The sequence below is a fragment of the Strigops habroptila genome, chromosome 2, assembly GCF_004027225.2.
Source record: "Strigops habroptila isolate Jane chromosome 2, bStrHab1.2.pri, whole genome shotgun sequence".
Classification (NCBI taxonomy): Eukaryota; Metazoa; Chordata; class Aves; order Psittaciformes; family Psittacidae; genus Strigops; species Strigops habroptila.
Window position 1 is genome coordinate 55,910,619 of NC_044278.2, and position 25,978 is coordinate 55,936,596.

At 38.3% G+C, this 25,978-nt stretch overlaps 1 protein-coding gene across 4 annotated transcripts in view; it reads right to left on the minus strand.

Annotated features, from left to right (window-relative positions):
• Positions 1 to 25,978, minus strand: part of GABRG3 (gamma-aminobutyric acid type A receptor subunit gamma3) — a 391,763-nt gene that overhangs the window by 213,030 nt on the left and 152,755 nt on the right. For all 4 annotated transcript variants that reach the window (XR_003989999.1, XM_030476091.1, XM_030476090.1 and 1 more), the window contains exons 5-6: positions 11,660 to 11,880; positions 9,742 to 9,824 (exon numbers count right to left, since the gene is read on the minus strand). Coding sequence is in view for 3 of the 4 variants with exons in the window: in XM_030476091.1 (XP_030331951.1) it covers positions 9,742 to 9,824; positions 11,660 to 11,880 (304 nt within the window). In the remaining variant the exon portion in view is untranslated. The remainder of the gene's footprint in view (positions 1 to 9,741; positions 9,825 to 11,659; positions 11,881 to 25,978) is intronic.

The following is a 25,978-nucleotide window of genomic DNA, read 5'->3' on the forward strand; positions in this document are numbered from 1 at the left end:
CTTTCAACCTGCTTGTGGCTATTCTTCAGAGACAGCTCTTCACACTTCATCCAATTTTTGAAGTAGAGGGCAACCCCTATGCCCCTCCTTCTTCACCTGTCCCTTCTGAACAGCTTGTAGCCATCGATAGCTGCACTCCAGTCATCAATGGCTATAAGGTGGCTGATAAAACATGGCTATATTGTCTTATGATGCAAGTGTTACAGAGCACCAAAATATCCCTTCTCATGTTAAAAAATATGATGCAAAGGAGTGCGAAAGTCTCCTGATGCTCTGTATATCACAAGTATGAGCTATATATCAGAAGTTACAAACACAGGGAGTTTACAAGTAATAGATCAGCCTCTCCATAAAGATCAGATTCATTTGCAAACCAGTTATCACATACCTAAACAAGCAATTAAAATAATACAAATATGTAGTATATAATAGGTGTCATACTACATTGGAGGGAGAAAGTTGTTTTCTTGATGCCTGACATGCATTTGTGTCACACTGATAAATATATGTTTAAAAAAAAAGAATGCTCACATTGGCTCATGACAATACGCTTAAAGGGGATTTGGCTTCAAGTATACACTGAATATCATGAGATTGGTGATGAAAACATGGGATCTAACGATTACCACATGGCAGAGACTCCAGGGCCTTTTGCTGATACATTCAGCTGTCAGACATGCAATCAGCCACCTGCCTTGCTTCAGCATTTTTTCTTATTTTCTCCTGACACTGTAAGCTACATATATTCTTGCTACATATATTTTTATGTTCTTAGCTACATGTATTCTTGCAAAAAAAAAAAGAAAAAAGAAAAGTCTCACAGGCAGGTTTTGCCTTCTCTAAAATTGTTTTCAGTACCATTAGTTTGTTGTTGGTGGTTTGTTGTTTTTTTTTTAACTCACTAATATAAAACTTAGAAAAATATGACTGGTTGCTTTGAGAAGCTAGACTGCACTTGCGAATTTTGCGACTTCCAGTCTCCTTGTTTAAACATAAGTAAGAGCTCGGGGGTTCTATCCCTGATATACAGTCAACAGTGCTAATCTCCAAATCCTGGAATAAAAGCGTTTCTTTGGCTCTGTAGCAGACTGCCTGGAGAGTTTGTGCCATGACATGAGCCTTCCATCTTCCCAGTGCAACCATGCAGGGTAAATGGAGACACCAAGGAACCTTGGAAGACAGCTACGAAACTGGGGTAGATGCCAGGTTCCTGGAATAGCCTACCATCAATCCAGAGAGTCTCAGGAAGAGTTTGCTGAATGCAAGATGTCATGAGTTAAGCATTTTAGGCTTCACTAATTAGCACTTGCTTTAATTTTACTCTAGGGTCTCATTTTTGCTGGAAGTAACGGCAGCTGCTGCCTCTCCAGCCTTCAATCTCATGGAGAAAAATCTCAAGAGTCACTATAAAAGGAGCGAGACAGTTGGTCTGCTACTAGGCCAAAAACTTAGCTCTTTGTGAGAAACAGAAAAGCAAGGGATAATAGTTGAATTAATCACTGCCATCAACACTCCCTCATCATTAGAGAGGCAATGGACAACCCTCAACTTCAGGAAGCTTCACTGCTTTCTCAGGAAGTTTCAATGCTTTTTATATTAATTTCTGTATTGCTGGATATCAGGTCTAATATCAGATTAAGTCTATTACTCTTATATCACAACATACTGCATAAATTTGGAACAAGCATTGAACCATATAGCTGTAAATGTTTAGAAAGGTTTCTCTGATATACCTTGAGCAATGTGACAGAAGACTAACAGAAACAGTAGTGCCACACTAACACTATGATACGTACTAGATTGGCATGAATCTACCATAAATTAGATATATAAAACGTAACTTTACAGTGAATGTACTTCCACCATGGATGAATTTCACCAATTTCATAGATATATAGTATATGCTTGTCATGGTTTAAACCCAGCTGATAACTTAGTACCACACAGCTTCTTGTTCACCCCTTGCCCCCCTTCCCTGCTCCCTGGACATGATGGGGAGAAGAGCATAATGCTCACGGTTTGAGATAAGAACATTTTAATAACTAAAGTACAGTATACTACTACTACTACTAATAATAAGGTAAATAACAAGGGGAGAGAATATAAAACTTCAAGGGGAAAGGAAAACGAAACAATAAACACAAGTGATGCACAATACAATTGCTCACCACCCACCGACCAATACCCAGCCTGACCTGAGCAGTGATCAGTCCCTTCTGGGTAACTCCCCCCAGTTTATATACTGGGCATGACATGCTGTGGTATGGAATACCCCTTTGGCTAGTTTGGGTCAGATGTTCTGACTATCCTCTCTCCCGGCTTCTTGTGCCCCTCCTTACTGGCAGAGCATGAGACTGAAAAGTCCTTGATCAGAGTAAATGCTACTTAGCAATAACTAGAACATTGGTGTGTTATCAGCACTGTTCTCAGACTAAAGCCAAAATGCAGCCCTGTACCAGCTACTAGGAAGAAAATTAATTCTAACCATCCCAGCCAAAACCAGGACAATGCTATTGGAACAATCAGATAAAAATTTGCAGAACTTCCAAAGCAGACTAACTTATAAAATGTTTATGAGTCTTTGCTTGGGTATAAAATAGAGTGATAAAAATATAAAAGTTATTTAATGCATCGTCTCTTATGTATTGAGAAATTTATTGAGTCACACAGAGAAAAGATAGTGAATTAGCTAGTAGTGACCCAGGAATGTGAGCTCGCAGCCCAGAAAGCCAACCATATGCTGGGCTGCATCAAAACTAGCGTGACCATCAGGTCAAGGGAGGTGATCCTGCCCCTCTGCTCTCGAGAGACCCCCACCTGCAGTACTGCATTTGGCTCTGCGGGCCCCAACACAAGAGGGATGTGGACCTCCACAAACAAGTCCAGAGGAGGGCCATGAAGATGATCAGAGGGCTGTAGCACCTCTCCTTCCAAGACAGGTTGTTCAGCCTGGAGAAGGGAAGGCTGCAGGAAGGGAAGGCTGCAGGAAGACCTGCTAGCAGCTTTCCAGTACCTAAACTTGACCTACAAGAAAGCTGGAGAAGGACTTTTTACAAGGGCATGTAGTGATAGGACAAAGGGGAATGGCTTTAAGCTGAAAGAGGGGAGATTTAGATTAGAAATTAAGAAAAAATTCTTCACTATGAGGGTGGTGAGGCACTGGCATAGGTTGCACAGAGAAGCTGTGGCTGCCCTGTCCCTGGCAGTGCTCAAGGCCAGGCTGGATGGGACTTAGAGCAACCTGGTCTCATGGAAAGTGTTCTTGCTCATGGCTGAGGAGTTGGAACTAGGGGATCTTTAAGGTCCCTTCCAACCCAAACCATTTTGTGATTCTACGACAGGTAGTCAAGGAATTGGATAAATATTTGACTCTCTAAGAAACAATATATTATTTATGTTACAAAAAAAGAAACACCTGCAGGGAATATCAGGTAAACCTAAAATTTGCTCTCTACAACTACCTGCGAGGAGGTTGTAGAGTGGAGGTGTCTGGTCTCTTTTCCCAAGTAATAAGTAACAGGACAAGAGGTAAGGATCTCAAGCCGCACCAGGGGAGGTTTAGATTGGATGTTAGGAAAAATTTCTTCACTGAATCAATGATGAGGCATTGGAACAGGCTGCCCAGGGAAGTGGTGGAATAACCATCCTTGAAAGTATTCAAAAACCGTGCAGATGAGGCCCTTAGTGACATGATTTAGTGGTGGACTTGGCAGTCCTGGGTAATGGTTGGACTTGATGATCTTACAGGTCTTTTCCAACTTAGTTGATTTGATGATTCTAAGGAGCGTTAACAACTGAGCAAAGCAGTAGCAGATTCCACTCAGAATGGCTATTGTAATGAAGAAAGTAAATCACTCACATAAGATTATAAAATATTTCAAATTCACTCTATCCAGTTGCCATTGTGTGTACCTCAGGAAAAATTGCTTAGGAACTTTAATGCTTATAGGTTAACAAAAGCAAAGAAGATCCCTACAGAATTATGTACTCCTCAAAAATCTTTGTAATGATCAACTTGACTTTGAATACTGCCTTGCACACCCCACAAGGTATTCAAAAAAATGTTTAATTAAAACAGTAAAGTCTAAAAGAGGGTAACAGAAATAAGGAGATATGGAAATGTCTGTGTATGCAAGGGATTAGCAGATGAAGGGGAGGAGGGATTTATCACACATGTTTCACGTACTATATTCATGAATTGTCATATGAGAGACAAGTCATATGCCAAACACAGGCATTGGGAAGAAACTTTCAAAGGCCAAATTTTCTGTAATGGTATTTCCTTTTTCCTCACTGTAATATGTCTGTATATTGACTGTAATCTGGAAAAGACAGCCTTCTGAAGAGAAGGAAGGATGCATCCAGGTACCTTAATTTCTACTTCCTAGAAGAGGAAAAGCTACAATAGCTAAAATATGCTTGTCACAAAACCTGAACCAAGAATTCCATTGATGCCCCATGATCTGGTTCAGCCCATTACAGAGAGCACAGATGGGAAGTTCAGATGAGGATTAAAGCTCTTTGTACACACTGCAATGCCTTGCCAGCATCTTTAATGAAACTCCTTTTGAGATATGAACATTAAGCTGTGTTCCTTCTGGCCTGCTCTTCATCAGGAATAAAATTCTGCCCTCAGACTTTATTAATGATTCTGCTGATGAGATTCATGAGGTGAAACAAAGCACAGCTCATTCCACAAAACCAGCATTACTTTTCTAGGCTAGGAGAAACATATTAAAACTTGCAATGACAGCTAGTTCTGTTAGAAAATTAACGATATGAGGCTCAAAGTACTGACTGCATATCCATAAGAGGTTTCATGTTCAAAGGGGGAACATTTGATTGAACTGAGTTTATATTTAGAAAGGCGGGATCTGTTTCTTTCAAACACTGTGTTAGATTGGATGAATTTCTTTTAAATGCATTTCACATCTCTTTCTTTACTTTTTTTTCTGCAATAGTTTGCATGCTTTTGTATATCACTTAGAAAAACACAAACCCTTGAACTTTTAGGAGGCTAAAAGTATGTGTTTAAAGACCTGACTGAGCAAACTGGACCATCAATAGCTGGAAATTTTGCTTTCCCCTATATTCAACTGAACTGAAAACACTTCAATAGTTCATGAAACTTCATGTGTATATGTTAGTGTTTGCAGTAGGAATGGCATTCCAGGCATGATCACTTTTTAATGCCTCACAGCAATACTCCAGTAATGGCCAACTCAGGACACTGTAGACCTTCTCACTGGGGAAAATGTAAGTAATTGGCTACAAAAAATGTCATCATTTCTATTGCCTGAATCTAAGGTGCTTTTTAAAATGAACAACAGTGTCTGGAATTTGATCAGAACAGCAGCAAGAAAAATAAAGGAATGAAAACCGATTAATCAATTCAGTAATTATTTTTATTCTGGTATCTTGCACTGTAGCTTAATATTACTGCATTTGGTAATCACTGAAGCATGGCCTTAGAGATTGTGCAGCTAGCACAGATTTCCACCTTAAAGCACCTTGTGCATAATTAAAATGTTAGTTGACCAGATGCTCTAAACAAGGTATAATGTGTTTGTCAGCTGCGTTTTCATATGACTGTCATATGCTGTTGCCTGTAGGAGTGTCATGAATTTAAGTTAATCTTGAGCACATGGAAGGGGAGAGGAAATGAAGGTTTGTGCTGAGCTGAAAAAATTAACACCTTAACAACTAACTGTTGCTCAGGTGTGGGTACAAACATCCTCAAGTTATTCTGCAGTGTGCCTAGTCCTCCTAAATTAGTAAAATTCAGAACATTTGACAGTCCTACAGTGACTGACAAAGGAAAACCAAAACCATGTAGGCCAGCTGGAAACCAGTCATGTGGAAATTTTGCTAATGGAGCCTAATGGAAAAGAATTCCTTCAAGCAGCTTAGCCATGTGGCCAGTTTTGCCTGCTATTCAGTCTGAAATGCTCTTACTCCCTCAGAATAAAAAAAAAGAAAAAAAAAAAAGTGGCCATTAGTACAGCATGATCTCATTATCCTTAATAGCTCCCAATGCATTTTTCTTCCAATGATTTCCCCAAACACTTCTGAATCCCTGTAAAATTTTAGCACCCACAGTATCCTATGGTGGGAGTTCCACATTTAATGTGCTTAAATTCCCATATCCAGCCTGTCTTTTGCTTCCTGTGTCTTACTTGTTTATTCTTGTGCTGACATCATCCTTCAGACATAATACCTTCTCTTCCTTACTTATGTTTATGTGAATCCTAACTACCTCAATAAACTAAATTTTATGGCAGAATCTGGAAATTATATCCACAATGCTCAAATCAGGGCTGAATAGAGATAACCAAGACAGTTTAATATGCTACTTGAGTACTAAAAGTAGCAAAGTAGCCTCCATTGGCTAAGGAGGATAAATTCACCCAAACGAAGAACCCCACTGACAGAATACTTTTATGCAGTAGTATATAGTACTTTAAAACTATATGAAGAAAGTGTGATCATATCACATTTGATATAGCATATCAAATTGATATAGCATATCAAAGATCGCTATACTGGGGTCAATTCACAGCATTGATTCTTCATATTCACAAGGAAACACACACATTCACAGAATCATAGAATCATAGAATAATTAGGGTTGGAAAGGACCTTAAGATCATCTAGTTCAAACCCCCCTGCCATGGGCAGGGACACCTCGCACTAAACAACACCACCCAAGGCTCTGTCCAACCTGGCCTTGAACACCGCCAGGAATGGAGCATTCACAACTTCCCTGGGCAACCCATTCCAGTGCCTCACCACCCTCACTGTAAAGAACTTCTTCCTTATATCTAATCTAAACTTCTCCTGTTTAAGTTTGAAGCCATTACCCCTTGTCCTACCACTACAGTCCCTAATGAAGAGCCCCTAATGAAGAGTCATAACATGTATTGGCATTGGTGCCAGAGTTGTAGCATCTCTGTATTAAGGAATTCTGTTTGCCACATGTGAATGATCAAACCAATCGGTACAGAGACTGGGAAAGAGACACCACATCGTATAGCAACTCTGCATCATGCCATTGGGCTCAGCTTTTCACATAAGCAGTGTGCCAAGTGCACATCTACGTAAGAACGACAATAAAAGACACGTACCTACCACGTGCACTAATATGCCAGATGATTCATCTCACCACATCACCTGAAGCACATACAAAATTACAGAGAAAGTGAAGAGCTTTCAAATTATTTCAATACTTTCTTGCCTTATTCATGCTGGCAACCAGACCAAGTAGAGCTCAATATTCTCACCAAAGGAATACCAACTGTCTCCAGAGCAACAACAGGGTTAGGGTGCGAATTTAGCTAACACTAGAAGAAAATGCTCTAGAAATGGTTTAAGATTAGTTTCACATTTCTGTAATATCAAGGGAATTTTAAATAAAAAGGAAGAAATTTCAACTTTCTTCATATGCGTGTAGAGCTGCAGGGAATATTCTCTGAAACTTGTGCTTTTTTGTGCTTGCCTACAGTGGAAACTGCGAAGATTTGTCTGTGTGCCAGGGAACAAGCAAAAGGGATGCTGAGGGAAGTGAAGCTGTGCTGTGAATTCTACAACCATTTTTATCTTATTCAAAGACATACACCTTGGAATTTGTAATCAGCTTGTTCCCTCAGAAACTTGTCATAGCAGGCAGTAATAAATCATTCAGGCATTCACTCAGTCATAAGTCCCACTGAGTGGCATGTATCTAGAGACTGCTATGAACGTGCGCAACACTAAAATACAACCGCGTTCTGAAACAAACAAATCATACAGAGAATGTCCTGCTATTATGATACTGGTAGTGCTAAATGTGTTCAAGGAGAAGAACACAATTTCATATGAACCTAAAGAAATAAACCCTTGTTATCAACATGACTACAAAGGCTGACAAAACTATACAATATTATTTTAATATTCTTTCATGGGGTTTTCCATCTGGCAAGAGACTACAAAGAGCACACATAGAAACTGTGACATATTCAGTTTCTGCTTCATCCTGTGTAATCTCCATAAATGTTAGTACATGTATGATGGCAACATATGTGTATTTTCAAGAGCACAAGGGCTCCGAGCTTATAGATCTAAATTATGAGGAACCTCTGCAAATCAAAATGTATTTGAAACTTTGCCATGGAGTACAGCCTTCTGAAGTTCCTACTGATATCCTCTCTCTTTAAATAAAAACCACAGAGCTTGACTTACTTTCATTCTGCAACCGTCTAGCTATTAGGGAACGCAAAGTTTGAAGCAACTACCCTGTTTGTATTAGAGTTCATCATTTTCGGATATTGCTAGCGCAGGACCTATTAAATTTATGTGGTAGGTTTAATTACTATCTATGGACTGGGATTTAATTTTTAATATCGCACACTCCTTTCCCAGTACCTCAACAAATCAACGGCAGATTGCCACAAGGTAAGAGAAGCTTTATGCAGTAACTAAAGATAGCTGAGGTGCATACAGTTCAGTGACAAGTGTTCATCAGCAGGAAAGCTCATTCAGGAGCTATCTGCCTCTTGTTCAGTTGAGTATGCATATATGCCACACATCTGAATTAAACACACCACTGTGTATTTTTGCCTAAGCTCACTCATATGCATAGATGTTAAAAAACGGCAATGTAGTAGCAATGTTTTGGGGGAAAGGGAGATGTTTACACTGGCAGATTTTTTAAAAACATTTTCCTGGGGAAAAAGAAGAATATACCCTGGATCAGCTGAAATTTAAATCCAGTTTCTGACTGACGATCACTGTTCGTATATTGTAAATGGAAATTAATACCCTACTATTGCAACAGCGTATCTGTTATAAAGGCAGTAAATAGTGTTATTATTCAATCATTTTTTAAGAGATGATGAAGAAAATGCTATTTTCTAAATAGAAATACAAAACAATATGTTTACCATTCACTTTCAGAGAACACAAATCCTCAGTCTTGGAGTTTATCAAAATAAGTATCTTTAGTGGAGACTTTTTTACAAATGTTGGTAAAACATTTGCTTGTGTGACTGTAAATTATAAAACTGTGCAGGTGTACCCATAAGCAGATAGCTCTCTAGCTTTTTTAAATGAATCAACATGAAGATAACTTCTTCTCACAGTAATATTGGACCTTAAGATTAACTCATCTGACTTTTGTTCTGCACCCATTTCACCAACATATTTGTTTTGCCTATGAGGTAGGTTTTAAACATATCAACAACACTATATCCAATAAAACATTGGGACTACCAGATAAGCTGCGGAATAAAAGGAAAATGAGATATACAGTAGTTACACCATTTATTTTATTATGGAACAGAGAGGCATTACCATGTTACTTGCTGTAAACTCCTATGTTCAGAGATTGCTAGTCATGTCCCCGAGTTGTGCACCTCCCCTAGAAAACAGCAATTTCTGTTCTCATTTGAGTGTCACATGATTTTATAGATTAACATAACACAGACTAGTATGAATATCTGCTCCTGCTGAAAGTTTGACTATAGTATGAACTAAAAAGGCTGGTTCTGGCAAATACAACAAAGTAAATCTACAGAAGAGCTCATGGCTGAAGTCCATCCATCAGGAGGGCTAGAGAGGAAAACAAAAATTCCCTGAATATTTAAGCAAACCTAAACTTCCTATACCTGTTGTCGAATGGTTGAACAACCTGACAGAAATCAGAATCAAACTCATGCCTCTGCATACTAGTTATATAGAACAATAAGGCATCAAAGCAGTACTTACAGCTAGAGAATATCAGAGGGCAAGAGTGTTCATCCATTGGGAAGTTGTGCAGCTGCAGCTGGCACTCAGCATTGATGGTGAGCCTATGGAGGAACCAAGCATCTATTACTATACGTCAGCACAATGACCAGTCAGGGGACGAGGCAGGGTAACCTTAGGTATCATGCAAGAGCACTTTGACTTCCATAAGTAAGACCCAAAAGGAAAGGACTTGATTTGCAGATTGTTCATTGGCTATTTAGGTCTTATCCAAACCAGTAATAATTATCTAAAACCACAAATAATTTCAGACACATCATTAAGAGTTTCTTGATCTTCAGAAATGTGTCTACGTTTTTCATCATTGAGGACATTTCACAATTCATCATTGAGGACATGGGATGAAAACAACTATTCTTTACAAAAATAGCAGGAAATATGGTGTGCAATTCCATAACATTGAAACCTCATAAGGAATCTTATAAGGAACATTCTCCACATTTCCTTATAGTGTGAATTTAAAAATCTTTCACACCCAAAAACAGGCAAAGAAATGGATGTAAAGGCATGGAGCGTGGTTGAACCTTGTACACTTTCTCCTGAAGACAAAACTGTAATCAGCATCTGACAGAACTAGGGCATACAGTAATTATCGCTTCCATGCCATACCAATTCTGACAGTTATGTCAGATAAATTGTTTTTTAATTACAAAGTGTTGCCAATGAACAATGATCATACTAACAGCTCCTCCTATGTAAAAAGGAGGCTGACTTGAGTGGGCAAAAGGGACTGAAAACTTCTTTCACAAAATAAAAATGCTTATTCAAACAATCCACTGGGTTAAGTATTACCCCTTTTTTAGCTGTTTTAGGAAAATTTTGCAATCCATTCAACAAATAGTCTCTTTAGTGACAGGTATGTAAGTCTAACTTCTATTAGGTAGATAACTAACTTGCTATGAAACACTGAAACAGGACTTAATAGAAAAAAAACCCCACAACTAAACACAAAAATACCCAAACAAACAAAAAACCACAGCAAAAAAATACCCCAAAAAACCCCCAACCCAACTAAGAGGGTTTTGGTTTTGACATCCTAATCACTGAAGCTTTAGCTAAAGGCTACTGAAACAAGCAACAGCTGTTTACACCGGAGCAAGCCTACGAACAGAAGGGCACTAAAAATATCAGTAGCTTTTCTAGCTATTTTATTCCTTTCTTATTGTTTGCCAAAGACTTTCTATTGAAGCCCAAGTGCAATTGCAAGTATGATCAGAATATGCTTTTGCACTGAGAGGGCTGAACACAATCACTAGAGAAAATGTAGTGTGAAAGGGATGTTTCTGAAATAGCTTGCCGTGTGGAATATGGCTTATGCAAAACTCCCCTTCTATGCAATTTATCTCTTCCATAAATAAACACATATTTTGATTTCCATGGACTTTTTTATGCAAATGGATACAGTATTTCTAATACCCTAGAGTTGATGGTATCACAAAGATAGAAAAACTCTAAAAGCCTTTCCTCAAGCAATTCACCCTGTGATGAGATATGACAGAATATCTTTCAGTGTGACTTATTTGAAGAATCAAGTAATGGCATTAGCATGAATCTAGAAATATTTTATCCAACCCTGCATCTAAAGGTTTCTGACAGGTTTTATGTGGCTACATGCTCTTGATTTTATTATAGGCACTAAAAAGCAGAACTTCTACAATTTAGACAGACCTATTTCTCAAAGTTTCTTTTTTAGAAAGACAAGACTTTGTTTTTTGTTAACTCAGCAGTACTTACACCTGAATATTTCATACTTGTCAAGTATGGTCAGGTAAGCATCATGAAGAACACAGCAGAGGAGAACAAAGATACCACTGAAATGTACTACTTCTACTACAGAAGCAAGAGAAGCTTTCATCACTGCACCTCACTGAGTGCTCACCTGAGAGTGTACAAGATCTTGCCATCATTCCATATGCGGAGGAGTTGGTTGGGGGTGGTGATCCAGTGAGCCTCTGCTGTCTTTGAGTTTCGAAATATTGTGTCTGGGATCCAAATCAAGCCAACCATGTTGCTGTTCAGAGTCAGTATTTTCATGGTGCTGTTGAAGCGAAGACGGCTATCTGTCCACGTCTGGGCAAAAAATATATCAATTTGATATTCCTACAATGAAAGCATACACAAATTGAAATCAGTTCCACACTTCCCACTATTATTTGGTGTTTAATAAGGTCTGCCTGAGTGTAGAGCATAAGGATACCTTCAGCCAATGGAGCTATGCTTTCTTTTTTCACTGCCTGAGGAAATTTTTTTTTTTCCCTTTTTTCCCCCTTTTTTCCCCACTCTAGCCACTTTAGAAATCAGGCCAAAACCCTCACTTGCCTTGGTCCTGTGCCACAACAATTTCTGCACTAGCACATTCTTTTCCACTATCTCTGAAAAGTCACAGCCACAAGGTTCAATTTGCACAGACTTCTGTGTTGTAGGGCAGACTGATAAAAGAGGCAGGAAAGATGAACAGAAGCAATACCTGTATGCTGGAGAATGGTAAATTCTCAGTGCCTTTTGGGGAGGGGGTTGTGTAAATTCAATAAATTAATCATTCATTACCAATTGTTCAGCCACTCTTTTTCAGGCCACACTACAGCAGAATTTAAAAGGCATGTTCATGCTTCTCTACAGACCCTTCATGTATCCCAAATGTTGAGAGCTGAGTGGTCACTAGCTTACTGCCCTGAATAGGCTAATATCGTAATTTACATGAATCTCATTCTTTCATTCCATGTTTACTGTAGCGTTTCTGTAGGTAAGCAGCCATAGTATGTGTAAGCGCAGAAATTAAAATACACATGGACAACCAAACAAAATTATATAGGTGAACATACAAAAATGCTGTTATGCATTTAATACCCATGGAAAAAACTGTGCAAAAAAAAAATATTTGAATTGCGAATTCCAGCCAGCGGAGGATAGGAAAGCTCACATTTGATTTGCTTGTGTTCCTCTTCCTCTTTCCAGACTGCATTACCTGTGAACCCTGCGGAAACAGCCATCTGACTGTGTCATGAAGGACCCTCTCACTATTGCAGGGCTGGCCACATCGATGACAAGGAAGGTGTTTGCTGATATGTCACAAAGCCTATGCTCTACAGCACAGGCTAATACAGGGGCTGGGGATAACCCAGAGGAAAACAACTCTTTAGCTCCTCTGGTAGATACACTCTTGGTATATCTGAACAAAGGAAAATTAAAGCTTTGTGGAAAGTCTGATATGTCTTTGCCTTTGACCACTCTGAACTTGCTTTTATTGCATTTTTTGTTTGTGCTTATTCCTAAAGTTTAAAAGGGAAGGTGTAAAAAGAAATGTTCTTATACAAACAGTACTGTATATTTTTGTATTTACAGATAGTTAGAAGAGCTTGTAGGCTGAACTGAGGACAGTGGTTTTGCTCAGAGCCATCTAGTTCTCCCGCACTATTACATTTTTGGCAGGCTATCCTTCCAAAGCTGATGTTATAACACCAGGAAACCTAATTCACTCATGCTGTAATCCTAGTCCAAAACATACTCTGGTCCTCTCATTTCTAGATGGCAAATGATCAATAGGTGCATAAGTGTGCTAGCATGTATCCAAATACTTTAGGATCACCTAAGGAATTAAAGCCTAGCCATCAAAGGCATTAAGAACCATTTTTCTTCACAGCCTATCTCACCACTGTTTTTCACTGCATTATTTTCTTAGGGAAGCTGACAGATTTAAATCTGAAGAGACTTTTCTTTCATCTTGATGAGCACAAAGTTGCACATCTCCAGGCCCTTAGAGGATAAAATATAATGGACAGAGAGCACCCTTATTGTTCAAAAAGACACCATTAATGCACCAGATTTAAGATGGTAGAGTGCTGATCTTTTTTTTTTTTTTACAATCAATCAACTCTGTATCATTTTAGTCCTTGAAACTCCAGTGACAAGAGTTTGGCACGTTCAGCTTCTGTAGAGATGAATATGACAGACGTGTCTATGGGTTTCTCCAAATACTGAGTGAGTAGAGTTGATTTTTTTTAGCTCACATGTGAGAATCAATATTTATAGAATCAAAGACCATTTGTATACAGCTGGCTAATGACAGCGCTGTCTTTTTACAGGACAAGTTTTTGCATGATATTCATATTTGAAATTATTTTATATGAATGCTTTATTCTGACTAAATTTAGGAGCAGCCATAATTGCCCTCTAGTATATTTTACATATTTCATGATATTTAGGATTTAGGATATTTAAGACTTCTATCCTGCCAAAGAAAAAAAAACAAATCCTTGAGCTCATAATAATGTGTTCTGAGAAAATGCTGCAGCTAGATCTGAGCAAAGTGGGCACCAACACCAGTTGATATGTACCACTGTGGTTTCCATCCAAGTAAACTACCCTGGGTGAGAAATAGATTACATTAGCCTAGGAGCAGAGCCATGCTAACACCACTGTCCAACTCCCATCTTGCATCTCCTTTACTTATTTCTGCAACTAGAACATGCCAGCAATGATTATTATTCAAAATACCTCTGTGATGGGCCACTGCAACTCCATTCACCTTAATAAAAACATTTCAACTCAAACGGTTCACAGATCTTTTCAGTTATTTAATTCTTTAAAAATGCATTTCTTTTTTTAAACTGAGATCACTGAAAGCAAAGCAACATTTTTTTTTTTAAAGTCAAAGTTGTTTGTTAGAAATTGGTTGCATTGACTTTTTCAACACTTTAGCCCTATTTTTTTTAATTTAAAGTATTTACAATATAACGAATGTACAAACTACAAAACAAAATTTTCCCAGTAAAAATTTCCATTGAATATACAAAATCCAATTGCATCATTTTTATTCTCTCTATTAAACCTTTTAGAAGTGAGTGTTAGATCAGTACATCCTTTACGTTAATCTTTGGAAGTGCACCAGTCTTCAACCAAGCAGTTAATGGGGTAGGATATCAATACATTCAATCTACTAGGAAGGGACACTTTTGAAACTGGCACTCTGTTCTTCACTTGTAACAGAGCTAGGCCTGTGTACACTTCAGGAAAATTACCTTTATCTTCACTGACAACAGATACTCAGTTTCTAGTGAAGTCAACAGCTTCCATATACTGCTTTGCACAAAGATGGTACAGTGGTCTCCCACACACAGCATCCAACAAGAAACTGCCAGAAAAAAGGTTTCTATGTTGGTCTCATACACAGGTCAACATAATATAATATAAGAAAGGACTGCTTTTCATTCACTAGCTAATACCTGCTATTTTAGATCTTTATGAAATGTAACGGTTGAACTTAGAGAGTTCCGGCAGGGCATCAGGTTTTAGTGAAAGGATGCCTCAGATGAAGCAACAACCTACAACACTAATAGTATTCTTCATGTTCTGTTCTACCACTGCACCAGAAATGTTGTTAATATCCTCATGACGCTTTCTTTTCCTTTTTATTTTTTGACAGTAATCATTGACTACTGTAATGAACACAGGAAGAAAAAAAAAGAAATAAAAATTTTCAATAAGATGTCTTCCCAGTGGCAGAAAGGTGGAACTATATTCTTCATGAAATGATGCCAAGATCATGTACAGTAAAGTGTTCTGTCACTAAGTTTTCTTGTCTTACAGGCACCTAAGTTGCCACGCTAGCAAAACAGACTCAAGATTTTTCCTACTTATACCACACGTTCACACCATGCCTGGATGCACTGAGTAGCCACAGTTCTGAAAAGACACTGTCCTTGAGAAGAAGGGACAACCCTAAGGGGAAAAATAGGTCTACATATTAACATGAAAGGAAATTCTAGGAAACCTTATTTCCTTTAGTACACCACATATTTATGAAATAGTATTAAATTTCCCTGATGAAAAATTCAGTTATAAACTTGAGGGGACTGACGGAAGAATAATTTATTTTCAATTTTAATAGATTTCATGATGCTTGTTTTTCTTTGAAAGTAATTTCGTAAAGCATGCTATATGTTAAATTCCCCACACTTAAAATCTTCATCAAAATGGAAAATGCTTGAGGATTCCACAATCTGTCCAGATCTGATTACATAAGGATTTATTTTTTTTTAATAAGGTAAACAATTTTATGAATTTGAAAGGGCAAGAATGTGAAACTAGAATATGAGAATGTTTTCCAGTCAAAGAAAGACTCCTGAAACACACAAGAACTTAGCTGAATTTCTAACTATATAACATCAGGACTTTAAAGAAATTTTAAATTATTAATATCTTTTCAGCAAAATGAAATCAGTTTATGTGTATTTTGTTAGATCATATGAAAATATAAATCCTCATTTCTGGCAGGTAATGTGTACCTCTGAGTGAAATGTATTTGTTTTCTTTTTTTCTCTGATGATGACTAGCTTATGACCGAGAAATTTGTCATCAGTTCTTTTTTGAAACTTACCCTTAAATTAATGCATTATCTTGTACATTTCATCATGTAAAAAGAAAGTTTGTTCTACTGGCAAAACATACTTGCAAGAAACACTCCGTACAATCTGAATAAGTAACATTCTGCCACTGAAAATCTTTCTCTCATCTCCAACAAGGTTATATTTGAAAGTGGAATTTTAAAATTTCCACTTGACAATGCTCACTTAACTTCCAAAAGTAACTTCTAAACCCAAGAAAACAGATTAGGGTTTTATGGAGAACATTTCTTTGCATTCAAATTTTATATGCTCTCCTTTAAATCTGAAACTTTGCTGTGAAAAATGACTGAATGAGACGAGGAAGTGATTGATTCGATTTTTTTTTTTCCTAAACCAAGTGATGATTTAATTAGATGGTATTTTTTCTGTTTTATGGTTATGTACAGAGCAATAAGCCAGAGATTATTTTTCTTTCTTCCTTTCTATTTATTTGTGGACAGGGAATATAACCGAGAGTTAACAGTATTAGCTACAAATAACTGTACATAGTCAGGTTCCATCTACTTGATTTTAGCATATTTTTTACATTTTCAAATATTCCTAATGTGGTTTCATTAGTGCCTTGAAAATAATTAAGCAAGTGGTGAGTTATTTGCCTTTCAACTGTGCAGGAATGATTAATGATTTGGAATACCTTGAAAGTGCTATTGTTGGAGGCATCTGTACTCACAAAGATATGCTTTTCAACCAAGTCTTTCATTGTTTTCTCATCCAAAAGAGGAGCTCACATGTTGCTGGCAATACATGAAGCTTTTCTCCTACCGTGATGTACCATTTTATCTGTGGGTTAATCCCAGAAAATACAATTTAATTGGCTGTCGCAGTCGGGTGATCTATGTGAATGACTATGGATAATGGTATGGTATGCCTTTGTTGCTTCTGCTGCAGCCTTCTATTTTCTGCATTTTCACAATTCCTCACAACAACAGTAACAACAACAACAACAAAGAGCATTGCCCTTGGAAAAAATGCAAGAATTTCTTGCATGATGATTTCCAGGTTCTTACCGTTGCCTACCAGAAAATGAGCCATCACATCAAGACTCCATTTTCCTATACTGTAGGAAGCCTTTGGGCAACTAATGCTATTTTTTCTGATTAATTTATAATTATTACTCTAACTCTTCCAAAATGTTAATTTTTTTCATTGTAGAGTCTATATCTTGATTGATGATGGAGTGAGACAGTCTTTAATTAAAGCTATTATTGGGATTTGTATAAGACTGGTAATCAACTAAAAATGCCTACATAATTAGAGTCCAGTTTATATTATGATTGTCCTGTGCCCTTTGCATCCTTTGTATATCACACCATGACACCACACACAGTTTCTCATAAGCTTGAAACTTGTCTAATGAATCGTATAAGGGATAAAATCTCCTTTAGTTACCAAAAGCGGGCAATCCTGTTTATAAGTCTTAAACTGTTCTGGAAATAATTATTAAGCTCCCCTTTCATATTTCAGTCCAAAACATTCAGCATGAAGTATGCTTAGAAAAAAATAATAATGGTAGAACCTTTTACATGTAAACAGCATCACAGAAATGTTAAACATTATGGTTTAAAGTTGGGGCATGGCACAGGGCTGTTCAGGGAAACAGGAGAGAAATGGGAGCAAAATCTCTCAAGGCTGGGAGTCTCCCTCTTTGTGCACTCAGCATAGACCACAGGTAAACACACCAGGAAATCTTCTTTCTTTATGCCCTTGCTATGCATAGATTAAAAGTACAAGGAAAAGGCTTTTTGAGATACTGTGTTTTAAAAGGAAATGCCCAAAACATCAAAGCAACGCACATGACCTCTGTTTATTTAGTCTGCAATTTTGTGCACTTGAAGAACATTAAGAGAGGGTACACTTTTCAGAGTTTGAAGCTCATTTTCAACAAAAGAGTATTTTTTTCCAGGCCAGATCACTGCTGAAAGAAAAGCTTAATCAACAACTGAATTACCAAAGATTACCCTGCAAAGGGCTGATTGATTCAGCCACCCCTTTAGTTGTGTGTGTGACAAATGAGTGAAAGAAGAAATGCTCACTGACATATGGGATGAGTGTTTCCCTCTTCCTGAACCAGAACATTCACACATCTGATAACAAAATACCAAGAGTCATTTTGGGGAGCACAGCCCATGTTTAGTTTTCCTGATTCGTCATATCTTACCCTGAATAAGTGGGTTAGAAGGAGAAGACCATTGTCCTTTGTCCAGTGGAACAACTTCTGAACATGCTGTTGATCATTTGAAGAGGTAAAGGCCATGCTCATGGCTAGTTTTGATCTTGATGGAAATATATACTCTGCGTCAATTGCTGCATGACGTGTACTGGTTGTTCCCCAGATTGCATAGTGCATAGATTATAAAAAGCCACGAACTACAGTGATTCTACGAGAGCCCTGGAAGGCTTAAAATGTTCCCTTCACATTACTCTTGTTGCTTTTGCATCCTGTGTGCAACTTGAATTCTAGTTTTAAAAATTGCAGAAAAACTCTCAGATACCCTATGGGAAAGAACTGAAAGTAGTGGAATGGTCTATCATTTTCCAGCAAAGCCATTTTGAATCCTACACACTCTCACTTTGTGGAAATAATGTAGAAAGAAATACATGAAGTCTGCTGGACAAAAGCTGGGAAAATAAAGCGTGTACTTCATGTGCAGTGTATATTCAAAACTCTTGTGGTATCATCAAGACCAACACAAGCCTTCTTGTATGTGTCCTGAAAGCTTACCTTGTTTTCAATGCTGCTTGGGATGAGCAGAGTAACACCATTAGGGCTGCCTGTAACCTTCCCTGAAGTATCTCTGCCAGTTTGGAGCTTCACCTTTTTGGAAGCTGCTCAGCAGCCAAGTGTGGGGGATTTACTTCACACTATGTTCAACACTGGATTTTGAGGCCTAAGAGACAGCATCTAATAGCTTACCTTCCCATTCTCCACCAGCCTCCTTCGTTTCCACTCTCCCTGCTTCTGCTCCTCCTCCTCCTCCAGCTCCTATCTTTATTCCTAATAGTCTCTAAGGGGCGGAAGAGCTCAGGAAACACTTCCCCACTTTTGAGCTTTTTCTTTTTTTTTTTCTTAATTTGAGTTAATCTTTCCCAGCAGCATTGAGGCTGCACCGTCAAAAGACCCCCAAAATAAATATGCAAACCAAAACACAGAATTATTAGGTTTATGGTGGTAGTTCAATATATAACTTTGAAAATTTTCCAAACTGTTTTATGTCTAGAAATACTTTGAATAACTTGCTAATTTGTGAGAATTTGCTTTGATATTTTCATAAATTTACAAGCGTAATGGTTACATAGAGAAAATATAACAAAAGAAGCGAAGTCAACACTGAGATTGTCACCATAGATATAATGGCTATTCAGGTTAAGAGTGGCAAAACATTTCAGCAAGCAGTCACAATTGTTTCCATAGCTGAATGCTTTGAGTCAAAAAAAAAAAAAAAAAAAAAAGCTCTTCTCATCACTGCCCCAGCAGGAGTTTCAGAGCTAGAAGGATGGAATCTCGCCTTCTTTGCTATAGCATTGCCCTCTGACTGCTTTAGGAGATTATTTCACTGATTTCTTGCTGTTATAAAGAGCAAAAGACAGCTAATCTCACACTAAAAACAAAATATGCAATTATTGTATACCATTTCCTTTCCCCGAGAAAACATTTATTGTCCCACTGCACCTATTTTGGTTCCTTGAAGGCCAGCTCTAGTCCTGCTGTACTCCAGATAACTTCTTACACTTAGTTAAAGGAAGGGCTGAATATGTTTCTCTTGGCCAATCCCCTAAGATCCCTTCATACCTTCTCCTCACTCCTTCACTGATGGATTATATCTTCTGATTCGATCAACCATTCCATAATCAGAAACACAACATGCAATTAGAAAGAATGCAGCTCATTTTAGAAAACCAGCTGTAGACCTATTCTCTTTCCATCCCTTTTGGTGGAATACTCTTCATTCTTGCTGAACATTGCTGCTTCCCATTTCTTTTGGGACTCTACTGTTGGCTTCTGTTTCTCTTAGAGCATTCCCAGAAACATTCTGATTGCTACGATCGTGCCACGACTGCATTTCCACAGCCTCTTCTCTTAGTGTGTCAAGAGGATTAGGGTTCATGCCCTGTTGCAGACAGGGCCTGATGAGGAGCTCTGTCTTTGATGAGCCTTAACCATATTCTCTTAAATTGGAGCACTTTAGAAAAACGGATGTCCAAAGCATGCAAGGAAGTTGCAGGGGAAGTAGAGGTGGGTGATAGATGGCAATGGGCATACTTTTGACCACTGTTATCTGGTGTGCAGTGTAACTCGAAATGCTAATCAGAATAGTCACTAAGGAGATTGCTGCTGGAAGAAATTATGTTGTTATGATCGACAGAGAAAGTACAGTGCCCAATCCGATCTGTAATCTGTAATTTAAGGCTTTACTAAGATAGCAGACAGGTTGTATTTTATAAGAGAGAATGGCGGGCGGTAGTGGGGGGGGGAGGGGATGGACGAAAGAGAGAGAGAGAGAGATATTCCAAATGCATAATTAGATATGGTAAGAAATCAAGGTTTTTAACTTGTGAATTTAGTAAGACAAATGCACAAGGACATGCTTAACTCCTGTGGAAATAGTAAAGAAATAAAAATGAATTATCACTGAACAGAAGAAACAAAGAAAAGAAATTAAAAGTCTATGACCATATGTTAATCTCTGTACTTAATATAATAAAGTACACTATTAAGGTCTCCTAAGAATACTTGATATCTGAAGAAAGTGTAAAACAAATTATAATACTTAAGAGTATTCACATATTACAACAAAAGATGTATCAACTTTATAAGCAGAGTTCTTGGGGCATTAGCTTATTCAAAACAGAAGCTAAACTTCCCTGTTCATGAAAATAAATGCACTCTCAAAACCTGCACACTTTATGTGCATAACCTCTGTATTAAAGAGTTTGCTTTAACGATGAAGAGAAGGCTTTTGGGCCGAACAAGTGAAAGAACATTTTGAAACATCTTTTACGACATTGGCAAGCTAGAAATGCAAAGGTTGCTGCGATGTTTTTTAGTGCACTGTCACTCTTAGCACAAGAACAGTTGGAAAGGAATGGGAGATAGGGCAGTGAAAAAACAGACAGGATCAGGTACAGTGAGAGTCTCATGCAGAATCATGAGCAAGAGGAATGATGATAAGGAGCGTTTTGTAAGGAAGCAGATGGCAAAATCAGATGGGTAAAAGTCCTGTTCCAGCTGTTCCCCTCCAGCTCTCCTGAGGTTATGTTGCATTTTAAGAACCCACATACCACTTCACTGCAGTATCCAAGTGTCCTCTTGGATAAGCAAGAGGAGTGGAGTTGCTCTCTTATGCTTACAACACCCTAGTTGGGGAAAGAAACAAACAAATGAACAAAAGTTACAACTTTCTTTTTCTTTCTCAGAAGCTGCGATATTGAGGGCATCTGTGTGTTCTCCAGGCTTGTGCAGGAAAGCTACAGCTCACCAAGGATTTAAACCCCATTCTTTCAAACTGTCTCCAATTTGAAACCATCCTGCCACCCACCAGTGAACATATTCAAAGGTCAAAATAAATAAATGCATACAATTCTGCATTTATTGTGCTTTTCCTCAAAAGAAGCACTAACTTAGTGACTGCATCTCCATAGCTGAAAAAGGGAGAATATAAACATAGCCCAAGTACCACACACCCAGTCATTCACCTTGCTGACTTCCTTTCCCTGTTCCTACCAAGGCAAATCTGCCACAGAGGCAGCTAAAACTAAGAAATGTAGACATGCACCAGTTGGTGCCACTCAGTCTTGGGGACAAGCGTTGGTACCTGGACATCTCTGATTTAGCAAAATAGACATACCCAGGTCACAAAGTCTAAATTCATTACAACACAAATAGGATCCAAAAGGAAAGCTAAAAGTGCTGGATGACAGCAATCAAGTAAATAAATGAAGCAACAGTAAGGAAGTTATATCCTGTATCCACAGGATGCAAATAGGTGTTACCATCATTAAACAAAACAATGAACAAAAAAGCCAACTGTGCACAAAGTAGTAGAAAAAGTTCATTTGTAAAAGCCCTCATTTGCATTTGAGAGAAATGCAAATGTTTAACCGCTCTAAAAATGAGATCAACACTGTTTTGCCACATAAACACAGAGAGACACTCTGTAATGAGAGTCTCAGCTGTGCTCAACCCTTTCTTGCTCTTGGCCTCCAGAGGAGCAGGAGCAGCCCTGCACCTCTCTGCACTGCTGGCTCAGACAAAACCAGACCATTCTCTGCTTCTGCATTACTGGAAGCATGCTTTGAGGGAAGGCTGAGACTCCATATTCAGAATATATAACCTCTAAGATTGTGCTGGCTGCCTTCGGTGGGCTGAAGGCTGAGCCTAGCCCTCCCACATTTCCAAGCTGAGGACACTCTGGTTTACAGCTTATCTCTTCACAGGAAAATATAGCACGCAAATGTCTTCAGGCTTCATAACACAGTCACAGAGAAATTTCAATAGGGCAAATATCTGGAGGCCTACCCTTGCCTCAGTTTCTTCACCTTTTAGGCATTTTTTTATTTTATTTGATCTGTTTTTGTGGGTGGTTCCAACTCCACTCATCCAGGTCATACTTCCTACCAAGCCTTCTTACCAAGGTGGTTTGACACTCAAAATAGCTCTGTCTCCCTTTAAGATCCTATTTTTCGAGCTGAAGTTGATCAAATTCTAGCTTCCCCTAGATTTTACTCCGTTCTGTGTTGATATGAGACTCATATTAAAACACCTATTGACACTGGTAATTCTTCATTGTCCCCAGTCTGGGGGAAAAGTGACACCGTATGTAATAGCAGATGGGTGATTGCCATTCACGTGGCCATTCAATGACAGAAATTTCAGGAGTCCAGGCTGTTCCTATCAGTTTTATATGAGCACATTCCTCTTACACTCGCAAACTCCATCACTCCTCAGCTGCGGAAATTCAAAGGAGCCTACCAGAAATTTGCAATACCTGATATCATTAGGGGAAAAAAAAAAAATAAAAAGAACCTAAACAAGAAATTGTAAAATCTACCTTGCAAAGCTTATTTGGAAAAAGGAAATACAGTGATGCAATGATGTTTAAGACAAACTTACTCCCTAACATTGTTCAAATTCAATCCCTAACTCATCATCTCTTCTAGTACTGCGCAATTAATAACTGATGCTGGCATACAGTTTTTTCACCATATTAGAAAGAATTAAAAGTAATTCTGTTACCACTTGTGAACTGGTTATAAGATAATCAGTCAAAAGAGATTAAAAGGGGTGTAACTTGAGTGGGAATAATATCTCCAGTGCAGTTTCACTTTCTAACCAGAAATGAAACAGGTGGTATATGTGGGTGCTAACATAGGCACTCCTGGTACATTGTGCCTAAATCCCCCAGCACCAAGCAGGTAATTAGAAGTAAGGGCAACTGCATCTCCGACTCAGTTGAGGAAGGCGCTCCTTGTGTTGCCATGGTAACACTCCCACCTCTGCTCCCCCCCCGCCTTCCCACTGGTCCCCTCCCCATTGCTATGGTAACCACTTGACATCAGTCCCCCTTCTCCCACCCTTCTCGGACACCCACCAATCCTTTGGCTGTGGGCTCATGGCATACACTGCCATTGGCACTGCACAGCTGGAAATTTAATCAGGGAGATGTTGGGAAAGCACCAGTTTCTCCCTTGACAGAAGAGGCTGTGGAGGTTCTGTTTGTTTTGTTTGGATACATTTATGCCGGGAAAATCATAGGGTCAATATAATGCTTGTATGTTGTTTTCTGTGGTACATGGGCTCAAGCTGATCCTTTGCCCATCAGTGAATGTCACTGGTAATTAACTCTAGAAAGCCTTTTTGCCGGTATTTTTTTCCTTGTATTTAATGACAGAAGAGCCACATTTCTCTAACACAATGTATTTTGGCTTCTTCAGAATGCACTTCTTTCATTTCTGAATACTGTTCTTAAATTGGTAGAGGTTTTACTTTTATTTCTATTTTGTTTTACTTTTTCCCAATTTCAGTAAAAGTAAGATGAAAATAAATGTTTTGCTCAGGAACTTACAGTATTTCTTTCTGAATCCTTTAACATTTTCCACAACAAAGAATATAAACTTAGAATTATAAAATCACAGAATCATAGAATAGTTTGGGTTGGAAGGGACCTTCAAAGGTCATCCAGTCCAACCCCCCTGCAATGAGCAGGGACATCTTCAACTAGATCAGGTCGCATCTAGCAACTAGATCAAAATCATATCCAGCCTGGCCTTGAATGTCTCCAGGGATAATGCATCTACCATCTCTATGGGCAACCTGTGCCAGTATTTTACCACCCTCATTGTAAAATCTTTTCTTCCTCATGCCCAGCCTGAATCTCCCCTCTTCTAGCTTAAAACCATTACCTCTCATCCTATTACAACAGGCTGTGCTAAAAAGGCTTTCCCAATCTTTCTTATTGGCCCCTTTTAAGAACTGAAAGGCTGCAGTAAGGTGTCCCCAAAGTCTCTCTTCACCAAGCTAACAACCCCAACTATCTCAGCTTTTCCTCATAGATTACTAAAGCTCCTTTCACCAGAAGAATAGGACAAATCTTTCATATTCTAGCTCACCGCTGAACTGTAGCAAACAACTGGAAGTCCAGCAAGAAGACATGTGGAAATCAGAGGGCTAACACTGGTTTCCATTTTCACCTGATATCAATACACATTCGCGCTGTTTACTTCACTTGAGCATCTCCAAACTTGGTGCTGTTGTAGCAGGAGAGAAAAACTCAGCTTCAACTTGCCAACTTATGCCAATACAGGAAAAAAAGAGATCTCTTTTCCATGGCAATTTTCTATTTCATTGTTATTCTATAAAACATATTTCATAATGCCCAGCTGTGAATTTTTGCTTTAAAAGTGTTTCATGAAACAATTCATAATATACATTTCAAATGTCTATGAAAGAGAAAACTTATTATAACATTTTCAATGCCAAAGCCTAGTCCATTGTGACAACATGAAAGAAGTGGACATGCTTTTTGCTAATGGAACGCTGCATGAATCCTTACTTTTTAATTTCCTAGCATAAGAGTAAGAATGAAAAAAAAGGACCCAAAGTACAAATTGTTCTAAGCAGATTTTTCTCATTCTTAAAATGTGGAGTGAAAGCCATGAGAAAGATGGTTGAAATTGTTCTGGAAGAAATAATTGCATGAAAAATGAAGTGAGGAATGTGAGAATTCTTGAAAGCATCTATTGAACAACTGAATTTTTAATTATGCATTTTTTAAAAAGCAACCGTCAGTCCTTGTTGATAAATTCATACACAAAGTCAGCTGTCATTAGAGCGAACAAAGCTTGAGGAGCAATCCTAATGCAGTTTATCTCTCTCTCTATCCCATACAGAACGCTCATCAGAGTTGCAAAATGTCCACCTGCTTCAACTTTGATCGTTTGAATTTAGTGACCTTCATAATTAAAGTAGCATCACCAGTCTGGGAGAAATGAGTGATCAAATACTAAACCAAAGAATTTTCTCATCTGAACCTTCATTTGAGGTTCTTTTCATCTCATTCTTACTACAATACACAGATTTAGGTGTGCTTCAGAGGTGAATGAGACTGAGCAATCACAACAGCAAACATGGGAACTGTTCTACCTGATGTTATGTTCTTTGATAATAAGCCAACACTAATCACTCTGCAAGTAAGAAAAGAAATTGAAGTTCTACAAATAAAAAAAGAAAAAGGCTCCCAGGGGACAAACTCTGGACAGTTGCCAGTTCTGTACTGGTCAATGCATCTAAAATTAAA